This window comes from Pteronotus mesoamericanus, unplaced genomic scaffold (assembly GCF_021234165.1).
Source record: "Pteronotus mesoamericanus isolate MK-2021 breed Mesoamerican mustached bat unplaced genomic scaffold, CSHL_Meso_final scaffold_167, whole genome shotgun sequence".
NCBI classification, from domain to species: domain Eukaryota; kingdom Metazoa; phylum Chordata; class Mammalia; order Chiroptera; family Mormoopidae; genus Pteronotus; species Pteronotus mesoamericanus.
The window spans coordinates 39,333,015-39,350,280 of record NW_026555308.1 but is presented as its reverse complement, the minus strand read 5'-3'; the positions used below and the strand labels follow the sequence as shown (position 1 = coordinate 39,350,280).

Here is a 17,266-nt window from a genome sequence, read left to right as displayed (position 1 = left end):
TTGTGCTGGGTGAATCCAAACATAATTTATGCAGAAGAACTCTGTCTTAACATGGCTAGCTATTACCTAGATGTGGTTGTATTTCAAATAAAACAACATTTTTCTTGAAATGTTTAAACTTATTAAAATATCTTGCTACCAAAACAAGTCCCATCATGTATCATTGGCACTATAAACAAGTTACACTGTATTAACAGTGCATTTTGTTTGTTTTTTGTTCTTGTTTTGGTTGGTTTGTTTTACTAAGCTTGTCACTTAGGCTAATATTGAAGTTTGCTCGCATTCAGGAAAAGAAAGGGGAAGTGGCCTACCTGTTCTAAAATAAAGAGGCTACTAGCATGCGATTAAAATATTCTCCATCAATATGCAGAAATTACTAAAAGCTAACTTTTGGATCACAGCACCTAGATCTTCAAGAGATCTTAGGAGTCATCTAAGATGACTTCCCCTAATTTTAAAGATGAATGTTTTAAAGCCCAGAAAAGTGAAATGACTATCCAAGGTCACATCGTTTCCCAGCAGAGTGTCATTGTTTGGAACCAGCAATCCAAGTCTCCAGACCTTTTATCCAAAGCTTTTTTTCCCTCCAAACATTTCCTCCTTACCATCCATGTTCTTCTGTGAGACAGACCCCCTGTAAGCCATGACTCCTGCACTGTGGCCGGAAAGTGAAGGAGGATGTGCGACACGTGGAAGTGTCATCCCAACGTTGCCCTCCAGTCAGGCCCCACACTCCTAAACAGCCCTTGACTCTACCTACTTCTCTCCACCCCCACCGCCCAATCCAAGCTCCAGCGTCTGCCACTGGACCCCCTGGACCCCCGGACCCCCTGGACCACTGCCACAGCCTGCTGTCTGGTCTTCCTGCCCCTTCCCCTGCCCTTCTCTACACAGGACCCAGGAGAATGGTCATCATACGAATAAATCACATCGTGTCACTCTCCTGCTGTAAGGCTCTTAGGATACAATCCAAGGTCTATAACAAGGTCTAGACAACATTGCCTGCTCTGGAGCCTGTCCCCCTCTCCCATACCACTCATTTCGCATCACTCTCCTTTGGTCTCTCTGCACTCCGGTGCGCCCGACTTCCAGGACCTCATCAGTGTAGCTCGGATAGGGGCCATTGTTCTTTCTTCTGCCTTGTAATGTTCTCTTCTCCATTCTTCCTCCCCACCATCACACACACACGCACACACACGCACACGTAAGCCTCTTACATGGGTAACTGTTATTTTCAAGTCTTAGCTGCCGCTTGACGTCCTCTGGGAGGCTCAGTCTGTCCTCCTTTGGCAATCCCTCCTCCTACAACAGATTTGTTCCTTGGCACCTGGACTGCCTCTTTCATAATAGTCATTGCTTATATTTACTTGTTCAAAAACCTTCCTTAATTATATTGTAAACTCTGGAAGAGGACAAAGCTTGTGTGCCCAGATCGTAGTGCCCTATGGGCACATAGTCCAGACTCAGTGTTCACTGAATGAAACAGTGAATCCAGAAATAGACCATGGGTTTCTAAAATCTCACACACCTCAGATCAGTGCCCCCTTTCTTGTAACCTAAAGGTATAACCTTCGTTGTATTTTATAGCCTCTCTATGCTTTAGTGTTCTTATGCAGGATGACACTGGATGTTGGGAGGCTTAAAGGATATAATACATGTTACCTAAGGACCACCAATGAAGTCCATAATGGTTCCTTTATTTGGCCCTCCTTCCATTCCTTTTCATCTTTAATAAAATTAAATGGATAAGAGTGTTAACAGTGATGTTTCTTCATTTAGCTAAATCCTGTTGGCCAATAAATTTATAAAACTCCAGAACTAAAGGAACGCTTGAGCCCATGAATGCCTACTTATTAACGGAACCCACACCTGTTCTGCTCTCAGCGAGGTGACAATGCCAATGTGTAGGGAAGTCAGGCTGTAAGAGCGGGACACCCGTAAGGCTTTGGGTTTGAATCCTGACAAAGTCCCTGGATCTCTCGGACCTTCAGCAAGTTTCTGAACAATTCAGTGCTTCAGGAACTTCAAATATAAAGGTTAATGCTGTCATATGAAAATTTTCAATACCCACTGGCTTTCAATAAATTCTTTGTATTTTCATGAAGAGTAGGATGGTAATGATGAAGAAAAGTGAAACAATGCTTGGGAAATGGGAGTGAAATCTAATCATAAATGATGTTGTTAATGATTAGTCATCATTTACATAAAGTATTAATTCATGTGTTCAAGAGATGATTGCTAAGACTACTATCAGATTTTTACTTACTGTTGTGTATTTGTTTTTTTTAGTCATCTGTACCTCCTCCATTTCCTCTCAGATTTTAGGCCTAAGCATTCTTATGTCTCTGCCCTCTAAAAATTCAGTGTCTCTATCTCAAACACACATTTCTTTGCATATTTTACAGAAAAGAAGTAAAAGGCGAACCAGATATTTAGTCTTCATTTGACATGCTGCCTGATTCTGTTAGCCTGTGTTTCGCTCTTCTTAGGTTATTAGTATTAAAAAAGACTTCAGGCCTTGAATCATTCAGAGCTCCTCATTTTACACATGAGCAGACACAAGGCCAGAAAAGCTGACTGCCTGCGTGTCAGCCACTACGGTGTGGTGACCACAGAGCTGTGAGGTAGGACAGACCTGAGTTTGAATACAGCCTCCAAATACAGGTTGTCTGACCTTAGACAAGTCACTAAATCTTTCTGAGCTTCCTTCTGTCCCTCCTTCATGAATTGATAAGGTTATAGAAAAGAGTATATGCATTTAAAACATGTACATGTATATAAGGATGGATTTTTCAAAGGGAATGAGATTGTGACAAAACAGCCCAGGGGAGTGTCCATAGGCACTCAGTTCCTATGTGGGCCTGTGCCCAGGGTCACAAAAGGAGCTAGAGACATTAAGCAGGACTTAAACATGTCTCCTGACTTCCGATAGCCTCTGACTCACTCCAGGTCAGCCCTTCTGAGTCCAGGGCCAGGGAGTATTTGAGTTGTAGATCTTCCTGGCAATTTATTTTCTGCTCTCCTCACAAACAGAGGGGAACCTCCCAGAATGGGCTGCCATTGGCAGAATTCAGTCCTTTAAACAAATCATGCCCCCAAGCCACTGACACCTTTACTTTGATTCTAAATAGGCTTTTTTACCCAATCATAAAGGCTATGACACTATCCTTTTTTCTCTCTCTTTTTTATTTTTATTTTTATTTTTATTTTTATTTTATTTTATTTTGGCCATATAATCCCCACGGAAAAGAATGATGGATGGGCGAATGATTCCATCTCCACAGATGCATTTGAAGTTCTGAATTCTAAGCGGTGTGAAGTGTAGCCTAGAATTGGTCAGATGCCGGTTCTCCTTCAAAGTGCTGTCAGTCCCCAGGCCAGCCAGCACCTGCCTCCTGACCTGTGCCGGAAAGCTGTCCGACAGTCGGGCTCCCCGGTGGCTGGCGCACACCACTGCCTTCTCTGACTCCCTCAGCTACAGCTGCCGGAAGCCATTCTTACCCAAAGTGACCTCAGCACTTAAAACAATGTTTTTAAATATAGTCAATGGTACCTCTAGGGAAACAGAGTAAGACCTAGAAGTTCACAAGGTGAGAGGCAAGCCCGAGTCACCATAAAAATCCCCCTATGGCTCTTATCACTTCAGGTCAGGAAATTAATTGTTTTGGATCCTAAGAAACGGCTGACTACCTTCCAAGCTCTCCAGCACCCATGGGTGACAGGTAAAGCAGCCAATTTTGTACACATGGATACGGCTCAAAAGAAGCTCCAGGAATTCAATGCTCGGCGCAAACTTAAGGTAAGATGGCATTCATTTGGTTTGGTTTGGTTTGGTTTGGTTTGTTTTGGTTTGGTTTTAAAAGATGTCTCTCTTGAACTATCAAAGATAATTCCACCATTCTTCATCTAATACTATTATTCATCTCCTGTAGTAACAGGCAAAATCTTACTTTGAAATCCCGGCGCCACTGGTATAAAGCCACTTCCAGTCTTACGTTATCCTCTCAAAAGAATTCATTGTTAATAAACAGAGAAATGTGTTACATGTTGACATTTACTCACCAAATACATTATCACTGCTTCTCATTTACTTAAGGCTGAACTGCTTAAGTAGCATTATTCAGGAAACTATTCAGAAAGTTTTCTTCTTCCTGAATACATGAACACTGGGAAATAATCTTTAAAGACCATATTTTGTAATATAAATAATGACCATACTTGGTAAAAATTAAAATAATTCAAGTGATACAGAAAATTATCCATAAAAATATCTTTTGATAAAATATATATGGACTAGAGATTAGGTGCTTTTCTCTTACATAATGATGTTTAGGACTAGCTATATATACAGTGATCTCAGAGAACAGCTGAGGGGTGAAAAACAGTGTTCTACTCAGCCATCACTTACAAGCTGATACTAAATGAACCTGAAGGGTCTCATGGCTAAATCTGAAATATCCTGTATTTAATAACCTTGACTTAACCCAGGATTTCTCAAATTAATCTGAGCATAGAACTCTTTTATGTCTATAATACCTATTAAACATCTATGGAACTAGTATTTCATGAAACAACTACTTTGGGAAACACATTCTAACATTTTTGAAAACCGATAATCCATGGACAAACCCATTTACTCAGCTTTTAATTGTCCAGATGACTAAATGCATGGACCGGTTTGAGATTAAAGAGATTTTTCTGTTTATTCTGCAAATGAGTTTTCATATGACAGTGTTGGTACATTAATACTTTGAAAGATCAAACACCAACATATAAAGCAAACTCCCTGAATGCAAAGTTGAGACTGAGCTCCGAGGTGGGATTTTAGTGGAGGTGACACCTGACCATGTTCTGTTTGCAATCAGGCAGCAGTGAAGGCGGTGGTGGCCTCCTCCCGGCTGGGAAGCGCCAGCAGTAGCCACGGCAGCATCCAGGAGGGCCAGAAGGCCAGCCGAGAGCCCTCTCCAATCCACGATGGCAGTGCAGATGTTAAAGCTGCTCCAGAAGAAGAGAAAGTTCAGGGAGATGGGGCCCACGTGGCAGCCGAGAAGGCAGAGGCTGAGCTGGTGAAGGTGCAGGCCGTGGAGGAAGTTGAAGATGCTGCTATCAATGCTGGAGAGGCCACCAAGACGGTGCCCGAGGCACTGAAGGATGGGATCAAGTTGGCTGACCCACAAGTGGAGGAAGGCCCAGCAGAGGAGAAGCTGAAGACTGTGGAGGAAGCCGCAGCCCCCAAAGAAGGGCAAGAAAACCCTGCTCTGGGATTTGGAGCTCAGCAGAATGAAGTGATCCTGCCAGAGTACTAGGTTGGCTTCCTCCCAATCAGGAAGCCAAATCCTCGTACTTGATGCATTTTGTCCTTCAGCAAGGAAGGTGTGGAAGCATGATATGCACTATAGTGAATCTGTTTTTGAGGTGCAAAAAAATACATATATATATCAGTTGGTAATCCTAACTTCAATGCATGTGACTGCTTTATGAAAAAATAGTGTCTTCTATGGTAAGTAATGGATACCTAATACCGATGAGTTAAATTTGAAATTGCAAGTAAACACAACATAACATTTAAAAACATGCATTTTCAGGGACCAATAGCACACATTTGAAGTAAATGTTAACAAAAGTTACTTTGCTTTGAAAACCTAACCATCCTATACTCTTTCAATTTCCTCACAAGGCAGTTGGTCATCCCTTTGACCTGTTCCTCAGCTGGTACTAGGCAGTGCTCTGACATGTGTTCCTGTGCCATTCATAGTTTACTTATCATGTGTTCAAATTGTTTACAAGGATATGGTTATACATTGTGTACATATATTCACATTTGGTATGTGCAAAAAAAAAAAAAGAAATTGAAGCATACTTTAAGGGCCATGAAACCATATGCTCCAAAGCTTGTGTGAAAAATGCTTTTTTATTTTGTCCTTATTTATATAAACTATATTACTAGTAAGATGGCTTTCTGATAGACAACACTTAGGGAGAAATAAAGAATTTTAGGGAAGAAAAGCTGGTAAGACTAGGACAAGGCCAGGAATTAGAATAACAGATTGATTCCTTGTCATTTTTCAAATAAAATTGGATTTATTAATAAGTTTGTACAACTTTAAGAATAGGAGCATTTTTATAGATAAAGTCTATAATTACTGAGTTTCAAATATTTAGAAAAATCCACCCACAGGCTGGTGCCAAAATGTCTGAATAGAGTAGAAAGAGTATTCCAATAAAAGATCATTCACTATTGACTTTACTAGAATAAGAAAATTTTTGTTTATAAAGTATTTTTCCACTTCAATTGTTAGTTAGGTATACTGCTTATAAACTAAAGATATTTCTGAAAAGCTAGTATATCTTTTTCTCACACTTGGAATAGAAGCCCACATTTCACAATGTTGTTTAGAAAGTCTTCATGTCAATTTAGGACAGTGCAACTTTTTATTTACCTTAAAAAACAAAAAGAAACAAAGAAAAAAGCACTGATTTCAAGTCAGACTTGAGAAGCTGTAACATTAGACCTGATACTTTTCTATGATTTTTTTCCAAAATATATTTCTTTGATTTTCATATCAAACACTCTTTCCTTATAGAAATCATTAAAATTCCAAGTACCTCAGACTTATTTCTAGTTTGAAATGAAATAAAAATTTTTATGAAATCTTTATACATCACATTTTAGTATATTTCCTTAATTTCAAAAAGAATTATATTCAAAATACAAGATGATAGACAAGAAAAATGACTATCACATAAAAATCCTCATCCAAAAAAAGAGATCTTAAATTCTTTTGCCTCTTCCTCACCACAATTAAATTGGAAAATGAAATGAAATCTCTGGTTTCTGGGGGCACTTGAACCTGGGTTGGCTTTCTGCTTTCCAAGCACAAATCTTCATTTCCTGCTATTCTTCAGAGAAGAAAGCAAGGTAGGATTTCTTGTCTTTCATATTTCAGGGGCCTGACAGATTACTGACATGGAAGATAGGGCCCTTAATTAAGTCACATCATCTGGGCTCAGAGGAAGATTATTTTTTGTTTTATTTTATTAACTAGTAGAGAGTACTTACTTTCTTCTGTGTTTCTGTCCTTCTTTATTCTCTCTCAAAATTTCCATTTTAGTTATTATAAGGGGCTCACTATTTTTAACCATTAAGAATGAATTTTTTACTAAGCATTAAGACTTTCATTTAAAAAGATCAGTTGATATAATTTCCCCAGTGAGACTTAACAGGTATATACAGTAAATGCCCTGTACATTACAAACAGGAAGAAGAGTGGGAAAGAGCTCTTATTAGAGAGTGGTAATTAGAAAGATCAGAACATATTGTCCCTCCCAGCCCATGCCCATGTTGTTCCAAGGACAGTTCTACCATTCCAGCACTCAGGGCTGACTTCAGTGGTGGGCCCTGTGGACTATGAGGATAACACTGTAAATGCCAAGGCCAACATGTGTATAAGAGTTTTACTTATTTAAATGAGTACACATGCCTGTTCCTTGGTGAGTACCTGAGGGTGTCAGGGTAATTTCCTTTGTTGTTGTTGTTGTTTTTAATCTGTAAATTGCACTCTTTAAAAAATCAGTGAGAGTTTTAAATTTTGACTTGTGTTAAAGATTAGGTCCTGATAATGCCTAAATAGTGGCTAATTTAGTCATTTCAGTGGAAAACAAGTCAAACTTTCATAAAAATTGGTCATTCCAGCCAAGAGACTAAAAAAAAAATCATAGAAATACAACCTAAGGATAACTGAGTTAATGTTTTGAAAGAACAGCAAGCATTTATATAATATTTATGGAAAGGAGATACATTATTTTTCTCAAAGATTACTTAGCTAAATAATTACTTGGCTAAAGCAGATAAAGCTTTAATTTGATATACTACTTCACAATGTTACCCCTAATTGACAACAGTCAAATTATATTTAAAGCAAAAGACTGAAGGAAATTTTTGCAAAGAACAATAAATTATGTTTTGCATTTTAGAGCTGACAGTTATCATATTATATTACTGATTTTTGTTTTCAGATAAGTTCAGATATACAACATAACCTAGGCTACTTCACCATGAAGGAAAGCAATCTTCATCTCTCCCCTTCAAAGAAACTAATTGGAATCCCAGTGACCAAACTATAAGAGCTCATTCATTCCATGATTACGTAAATAAGGTAGAAGTTAGAATAATACAGTCATAAAAGTTATCATCTAGAACAAGTGCTCTCTGATATACATACGATGCAAGCCACATATGTAATTTTAAATTTTCTCTTAGCCACGACTTTTTATTTTTTAAAAAATAGATACAATTAACTATTTTAATCCAATATATCCAAATTATTATTCCAACATATCATCAACATGAAAAATTAATACTTTAAATTTTTATTTTTATACTATTTTCAGAATCAGGAGTATATGTTGTACCTTTAGTAAATCAAGTGCTTAATAGCTACATGTAGCTAGTGGCTACTGTATTAGAACAGCGTTGTTCTAGAGTATTTTTTAAGGAAAATGACCCATGAATTTCTATGCTTAGATTACAGCTGCCTCAGTTTTCCACATGGATGTGTTGGTAGGAGGCCAAAAGGAAAATGTTTCAGACATGTCATAAACTGAAACAAGTCAAGCCTCTGCTGACCACTTCTGCTTATTCATGTGCTTCAGAGGAGTGTTTCCCAGCATGACTTTTAGAGAACCATACTTTCCTGGGCATTGCTAAATTGTCTGCTGGCCACAGTCCCTCTCATCCCTTTGGGCCCTGGAATCTTGACTACCGGCTGGTCTCTCCTTAGTGCTGCCATGAAGCCCGTAGTGTTCTTGTGGACCCATATTCACTGTGGGTGAACCATGGGTCCCCATTGAGGAAGGCCTGCACAGAGAATCTTAATAGGATTTTGTAGGCCTGGACTAGACTGGCAACTTTTTTGTGTTGCAGACAGTAGTTCTTTTTAGAATTCTACTCAAACATACCAAATTTACATGATGAAGGTCGCGCAATGAGGATAAGAGCCTCCAAATGTGCATATGACCATCAGCCAGCATCTTTTAAGTTTTCTTAGAAAACCTGCCATTACACATGCATTCGAAAGACTTTTGGATATTTCTTACATACTGCTGTTTTAAAATAATTCTCAAGGTTCTATAGCCATTTTTAGTGGCAGACTTAAAAAGAAAGAACAGTTTGCCTTTTACCGTGTCTTCAATTACATAGCATTTTAAACATATTTTGTAATTTAGCATGTCTAGCAATCCTTATCCCCAATTTCACATGCAAGGTAATGGCGTGTGTGTTGCCTACACACTGAAGATTTAGAGAGAGCCATTTTGTTTCATAATTTCATAATTTAATTTTTTTTCACAGAAGCATCTGGTTGCATTTCAAATTGGAAAAATTAAAAATGCCAGAAAAGGCAAAGAACAAAGTTAGTAAACTATTTATCCTGTTTTAAGATTGTTCTTGCAAAAATATGCAGAAACAAAAAAGTCAACAAAGTGAATCAGTACTGGGTTTTTCTTGATGAAGGTTAACTCCACATATAATTGACATAAATATACTAAGCAGAGTCAATTACATAATTACAATGCCATTATGTAATTTACTTGTCATTACAGAGTATTCAGTGTACTACTTTAGAAGGTGAAAAGTTTACAGACATTTACCTACATAATAGAATTTTAAATCCTTGTGATTACTGCCTATTAGGTCATATCCCAATTTTCTTAATGCTCATCGCTGATACGTTTCTGATCAGGGTTATGGCTAACATCTGTACACTTCCTGGTTAAATACTGCACACTGGTTAGACTCTGTGTGTGTCTTCAGTGTTTTTTTAAACATTTATGCACATATAATCTCACTATTTGTACAATATGCATAACCCCATGATAAGCAGAAACGTACCCAATAATTCTCTATAATTTTTTTTCAAAGTCCTTTCCTTCCCCTGAAACAACTTGGGAATTTTCTGATTCCTTGACAAATGGGAAAAGAAAAAAATAAAAGACCACGGGAAAGATATCAGCTATCCACCCATGGCAAACAAGTTCAGCATTTTCTCTTTCTATATTCTGATATGGTAAGGACCAAGTTTTGTCATTACTACACCTTTCAGATATCACCTGACATCAGATGATAATGATGGATATTTCATTTCACATCAGCTCACAAATTCCAACCATTTATATACTTGCCTTGGAGAGCAATAACAAACAACTAATTTATGCTTCCTTGTTTAAAATTCCAATTCCTAAATGCCTGTGATATACTTGAGAGGATCGGATTGCTTGATTTGGACTTCCTTCAACTCTCAGCTTTTTCTCTGTCACCTGGCCCAGGGGTCCACCTAGGGCAGCATGGAAGTCTTCCCATGACAACGGACCACCCGACTCCTTCCCAGGAACCAGACATGACTCTAGAGAAGACTCCAGGCACCTGACCTGGTTCAGCTCAAGTGAGCCAAGTGGAAGAAAACCTCTTCCCTTGCTCCGAGTGAAAGTGATGCTGGTGAATATCGGTGTATTGCCATTACTCCGTACTGAGAAATGGGATTCCACTAATCATGTGCGCTTCCCAATACCTTGGTTCACTACCACTTGTCCCAGATCTTTGTTTCACTCCATCTCTCTGGCCATCAGGCCGCCCTCGAGGACTGTGAAATCCTCTCTAAAACCCTGAAAGGAGCCTCCTGCGCTGGCTGCAGAAATGCGGGGCCCTTGGTAGCCCAGAATTCAGTTTGAAACAAAACAGAAGTGATAAAACTGTAAAATCACACCATTCTTTTTAGCACGTTTTGAAGAAATGTTGATGTGAATATCTTGACCTGGAAAATCCACAAATATGGAATACTTATATCCATGGAATATTTGCTGGGGTTCATTGTATTAAAGATGACAGATATTTCATTTCAGTAAGATTAAATAATAATCTTTATTGTCCATTTAAAAGATCATTTCAAGCTACTCGAGTGCAACAGGATCACGTAAGAATTTTTGAAAGCTGTTTTTCTGTCTTTTCAGGGAAAAGAAAAAAGAAAGCTGTTTTTTCTCCTAAGCACTCTCACTCTGACAATCAGTTGTGGATGATAAACGGTTTACTAGGTTTCTTCTTTCTTTGTCTTTTCCTTGATACCTGTATAGTAGTTAATCTGATCTGTAAATGATACAAGTGAGTATGACTGTAAGTTGAAAACTGTCATCTCCTAACTGCCTCCTTTAACCTGACCTATTTCAGAGCCTATCATGCAGGCATTATGCAGTAGCAGAGGTTCAGACAGCATATTCATGAGTTACAATTCCATCTACATTTATAATGTCAAGGTTATTATTTATGTCAGAAGTCCCTAAGCTGTTTCTATTCACACGTCTCAGTAATACCGTCATATCCCTCTAAAGCCACAAGAATTACCTAACATGCCCATTTATTAGGTAGTTGGGTCCAAACGATATAATAGAACTGCATTCCATGTCTGACAGATATTGCTCTGTTTCCCTTGAAATTTTAAAATTCCCTGAGTTCACTGAGTGGGAACAGTAGACGGGGTGTAAGTGATGCCTTATGCCCCGTGAACTCACAGTATCAGGGAAAGGGATTATTAGGGAAGGAGTTAGGGGCTTTTGTTTATACTCTTTCTTATTTGAATGCCAATCATCCTTTTATCTATGGCCTTTGTGATATACATATAAAACATATGTGCATTTTTTAAAAAGTAATTTTCACATAAATGCCTGAGGAAATAAATTTAAATCTCCAAAGATCAGTTTTCAGAAGTTAAGCAAACTATGGTTCACAGACCAAATCCACCAGAGACCTGTTTTTTTTTTAAATAAAATTTTATTAAAACATGACCATTCTCATTTATTTATACATTGTCTGTGGTTGCTTTCATGCTTCTGGTACAGAGTAGTTTCAACAGACACCATATGGTCCAGAAAAGCCTAAAATGTTTATCTGACCCTTTACGTTTAAAATTGAATGAAAAACAAAAACAAAAAACCCTAGTTCATGGTACTCCATGCCTTTTGGTGACATGCAGGAAAACAGAATCCCATGCTCCAGATTTCTTCTCCTTAGCTTGAGGTTCTTATTCCCATTTGTTTCTTAGGAAGTTAGGGGAGCTTTATTTCTGTTGCAGATGGTCTCACCACAATGTTTGTGCTGGAAGTAAAACTGGGCAAAATTTTCCTAAGGAACTAAAAATTCAAAATTGCATCATTCCTGAAAAAAAAATTTAGACTATGAAGTGACTTGGGTGAGAGAGTAATTGAAAAGATTTCTGGCACTTTGAGCATGTTTTAGAAATTTGATCCTTACATTTAAAACCATGTAAATGATATCTTACACTGGTATTGGTTCACACTGAAGTCAATCTGGAGCTCTTACTTAGTAAGCTAAGAAATAAGAGAGCCCTTTGGTTCTGAATCCTTCAGAATATTTGCAAGTAATTTATATCAATTGGATTTTCACTTAATCATTTTTAGGAAATAATGTGCCATGTTATGTGACATTCTGTGACAATGACTTGCTCATCGATAGCTCAGGGAGCAGGCAAGTCTTGTAAGTCTATGTAAGGCTACTTTTCAATCCCCATGTTTTTCTGAGTATTATAATTTCATTTCTTTGAAAAGAGGGGGCCTTGAAAAAATGCTTCCCTTTACTGTTCTTATATATTTAGAAACCCAAGAAGGGCCCTTCTCTTAGTCTATTTTCGTCATAGAGAAATTATTTGTTCCATAGTATCTGCCTTAAGGGAAGCAGGAGACCCAGATATTGAGAGATGTAGGTATGCATGACCTTTGTGTTTGACTTTGAACATCTGCAGCCAAAGGTTACAAATGAGATATTGAGTAGAAAGCCCTATTATCAGCTTTAGGAACACCTAAAATTATACCATGACTCTAATGAGATAACATTCTGTCTTCTCTAAACTGTTGCAGCAATTAATAATATGATGGAACTGTTACCAGGAAAGACCTGGTTCTTCTTGCCAACGATGTAAAGAATTACAGATCAGCAAATTTGTTAGTGTGCAAGCAGGGTGTGTTGGTGGTATGTTCTCATGGAAGACAACAGGCCCTGTTGAGGTTGGGGGTGGGGTGGAACAGGTTCAGGGCAAAGCAGGGCAAGGGCTGCCAAAGGCTGGGGTGGCAAGTGCACCCGGTCCTTTGTTCTGAGGCCTTGCCAGGATGGCACTGACGATGGTACATATTGACTGAGAGGTAAAGGTGGTACCAGCTTTGGGGAGGGGGTTCTGAATACCCAAAGGTGTTAATGTACTTCTGCATTTGGGCACTGTGAGCCCTTTCTAGCTTTTGAGGCCTTGGGATGAAAGCACACAATTGCAAATGCTTTCTTTCCCAGGTAGTGGAGACAATCATAGAATTTCAAGGGCTTCCCTCCTTCCTGCCTTGGTTTCCCTTCTGGCCACTCATTCTACCATTAACACAACCACGGGGACACACTGTAGAACTCAGGAAAAAAGACCAATTGTCTGCCAGCTCCTTGTGATTGATGTGTGTAGGAGGGAGGCAATTAGAATGGAAGAGGGAAAAGATAAAAGTGGATTACGATTCCACATTCCTAATGCTCATTCATCTTAATTGCTCAGTTTGAAGGCAGTTGTCAATGTATTGAAATTAACATTTTTACATTTCTCTCAATATCTGGATCACCTACTTCCCTTAGAAATGCATAGACCAAAGTCAATAGCTAATTTTCCTCTCAGAACCGTTTTAAACAGTGGAGTTTAGGGGATATTACGCCTGCATTCCAAGCACACTTCAAGGACATGATTTGCTAATGTTGAAGCTTCCAGGGGTAGCCCATCCTAGGAACCCATTTTCTCTGTAGACTTTCACTGAGACAGTTCTGCGCAATGAAGGAGTCAGAGATGAATTCAGCTACACTAGAAGTGAGCTTTGTAGCTGGAGACAAGTATACATACATAGCCTGTGCTACATTTACGCAGGGAGTAAGCCCCCTAGGGATGGAAAGAAAAAAAAAAAAGCTCCTTTCTGCCTGGAATGATCAAGGAAAGCTTCATGGGAATATGGGCTGGATTTGAAGAACGGAGAGTGTCTTTGCAGGTAGGGCAGAGGAAGGGGCAAGTCTGGCTGAGAAATCCAGAGTGAAGAAATGCAAGGCAAAGTGGTGAAGGAACATCTTAGGTTGAAAGGCTGAAATCTAAGGGAAGTGCTGCTAAGTCTGCACAAGAGACTCCGGTCTTGTGCAAAACTGAATTAGACAGACCTCCTCCCTCCTTTCTTATTCTGGTAGACACTGTGCACTTCCTTAGAGTACCGAGCCCTCTGTGACCTCCTACGTACTTCACTACCAGATAATCTGGCACATCCCTAAGCAGAATAAAAGTCACTCAAGACTGTAAAGAAATTTTTGCAAGTCACCATTTGAAGCGAAGACTGCATTGGCTTAGTTACATCTCCACTGACAAAGCAGAGTAATGACAGTGATTATCTGAGTAAGTCATGCAAAACTCCACTATCTGTATAACTCTCTGTGACTCTGGAAGTAGCCTAACGGCTTCCTAAAGCTTTGCCAATGGAGGCCCACATCAAGGTTACTTCTGCTGTAGTTATTTTAACCCTTCAAAAATTATCTGACCTGAAAAGGCAATCCCTGCAGGAGTTGAGATGGATTTATACCTGCAAGTTTAGACTTCAAAAGATAACATGTACAAAAAAAGCTAAGTCTCAGATGATGAAATTTAAAATGTTCACAACTGTCCTCAAACATCAAGCTCATCCTGTCAGGTCCTTACTTCTTCACCCTTATCTTGCCCCTTTACAAACCCTTCTATAAATCCCTTTTTATACCATTCATTGCAGGCAGTATTTCACATCCATCTTCAAAAAAAAAATTTTTTTTAATATTTACCAATTAGAATCAGATTACAGCATGTATATTTTCCGCTGTTGGGCCACCTTACTTGTTTTGGACCATGTCTGCGATTGGAAATGGCTGCATTACTCCTCAGGGCAAGTGAAGGAAGGAACAAAGGTTGACTATCATTTGAGTGAATAGAAGCAAAGCGAAGACATAAGGGACTGGGAGCATTCAGAAAATACAACTTAGCAGAGGCTGAGAAAGGAGTGCTTTCTACTAGGGTTTTTCAGGCTCTTGTAGCGTTATTGTGTAGGTCTTTTTGTACAGGAGAAATCTGTACTGCTGGGTTGTCAAAAGTTTACTGGCCTAAAGGGATATAAGCATCTCAGGAGAAGTATAGAGGATTAGATGAATGGATCGCATTCTATACAGGACGCCTATGTCTCCAGTAGCTTAAACTGCAAGTCATTAGCGAAAAACAAGTGCATAGAGGGCTTGGAGGACAAGAAAAAAAGTGTAAATAATAATATTAAGTTTACACAGCCAAGATTATAGGTTACCTCCCCGATTTCTGGTTGAAAAGTATCGAAAAAGGAGTGAAGAAATCCAGAGTGAACATATCCTTTTTAAATTTGTCAAAATGGTGCTACTGACTCCTTAATACAAAGAATACATTGAATTTTTTTTAGGTAAACATGTAAGCCTGACCTGGCCATAAATGTAAATACAGAAAAAGTTTGTAGAGAACTCATCAAAATCATGCCCGTTTGCTTTTGACTGAGCCACCATATTCTCCAGTGGTGGCAACTGGCAGTGAGTCCCAGCTTCCCAGAGGGGGCCCAGCAGACTCCTTGGCGCCTCAGCAGCCCACAGCCTGGGGCAGACAACATCAGAGACACAGGCAACCGTGGCTTCTGCTTGGACTCAGGTTGAATAACTTGATTCAATGACTAAACAGGCTCATTTTTTGGTGTTTTTCCCAGGATCATAAAGGAAGTGTATGCAACATAAGGCAAAATGGATGTTGGTAAACTGTTGAACCTGACCTTAGCGAGGGCCAATGTTACTTTGTATAAGTCACCCAGATGTGTCAAAACATGCCCCAAGAAGCATATATCTAGCTGGTGGGAAATCTGTAAAGCAACCTGCATGTTCAGTATGATAATAAATCTCTACAAGCCCACTGAAACTTTGCGTTCTGTATTTTGAAATGTTACCACAATTCAAGAGGGACATGAGGGACATTTTCACTACATCCGAAATATGGCGGGGAATCATTGCTTGAACGTTTTCTCATTCTCTTGGATAGCATTATACTTTAAGTTTCACAGCATTTTTAAACATTATACAGTGATGTCATAAAAGTTATAACACCATTAAAGTTAAGAGGGGAACTTAGTAGTAATCATTTAACCCAACACAGTCATTTTGTTAAAGAGATGTGACACCCCAAAAGGCCACAGTTAGTGGCCAGGAGAACAGATCCAGATTGGCTCACCTCTGGAAGGTCAATTCACTGAGCACAAGGTAAATGCAACAATCCATGTAAACACTGAGTTTTCATTGTTAAACTTTGAAAATACAGAAAATTAGCATAGTAACGTCTTCCACAGACAAGCGTTATCTTTTCTTAGCCTGAATTTACTTTTTCTTCCAGACTTGTAATTATAGTATAACATGTTTGTATCAGCCTAGCACTAAAGCACAAGCATTTTTGCATAATCTTCCCATTTCGGACAACTGCATAATAGTGCGGTCTCCATTGTTTTTCTCAGTAACATTACATCAAGCCCTTGGTGTGTTTGGGGAAATCAATCCTAAGAAGATAACACTAATGTGGAATTAGTTTTATTTGGACTAAATGATATTTAGTGGTCACTTCATGATGATGCTTTCAAACTGAACGGGCCTGAAGATGAGAGGGGCTAACCTGCGCGTTCACACTGAAGAAGGGGATTATTAGTCGCATGAGTTGTAAAGATCTCGAAGTCTTTCTTAAGCTTGGCCACTCAATCAGTTAGCAAGCATTTGAGTAAAATATCTGAGACGAAGGGAATAAGAGCAGAGCCTACCTTCAGAATTGCTGCTTGTTACTACCATTAGATCCCAAATTCTCACTTTGTTGAATAGACACACTTAGCCTAATGACTTCTCAGTTGAGAGAAATACTTGAGAAAAACAAGCCCATTTTGACTACATGAAACACTTTTATTTTTAGTTTTGCACAGTCTCTTGGACTATTTCCTTTAATAAAAGAAAAATCAGCTCTCACTTAAGAGATGTCATTAAAGCTCCTGAAAAAGAAAAGACCATCCAAACAACAAGTGAAAAGCCTATCTGGGTACTTGTACATTATGCTTCCTCTATTATTCTTATATGAATATTACACCCTACTAAATCACCTGTACAGTCAATAACACAAGTAGTGTGGATCTACTC

The 17,266-nt window shown here is 38.8% G+C and overlaps 1 protein-coding gene across 3 annotated transcripts in view; it reads left to right on the top strand.

The window, feature by feature from the left end:
- CAMK4 (calcium/calmodulin dependent protein kinase IV) overlaps nucleotides 1-15,382 on the top strand; it is a 210,993-nt gene extending 195,611 nt beyond the window's left edge. For all 3 annotated transcript variants that reach the window (XM_054589977.1, XM_054589979.1, XM_054589978.1), the window contains 2 exons: nucleotides 3,647-3,799; nucleotides 4,866-15,382. In XM_054589977.1, coding sequence (XP_054445952.1) covers nucleotides 3,647-3,799; nucleotides 4,866-5,306 — 594 coding nt within the window. In that variant the 3' untranslated portion in view covers nucleotides 5,307-15,382. The remainder of the gene's footprint in view (nucleotides 1-3,646; nucleotides 3,800-4,865) is intronic.
- Nucleotides 15,383-17,266: the final 1,884 nt, after the last annotated feature.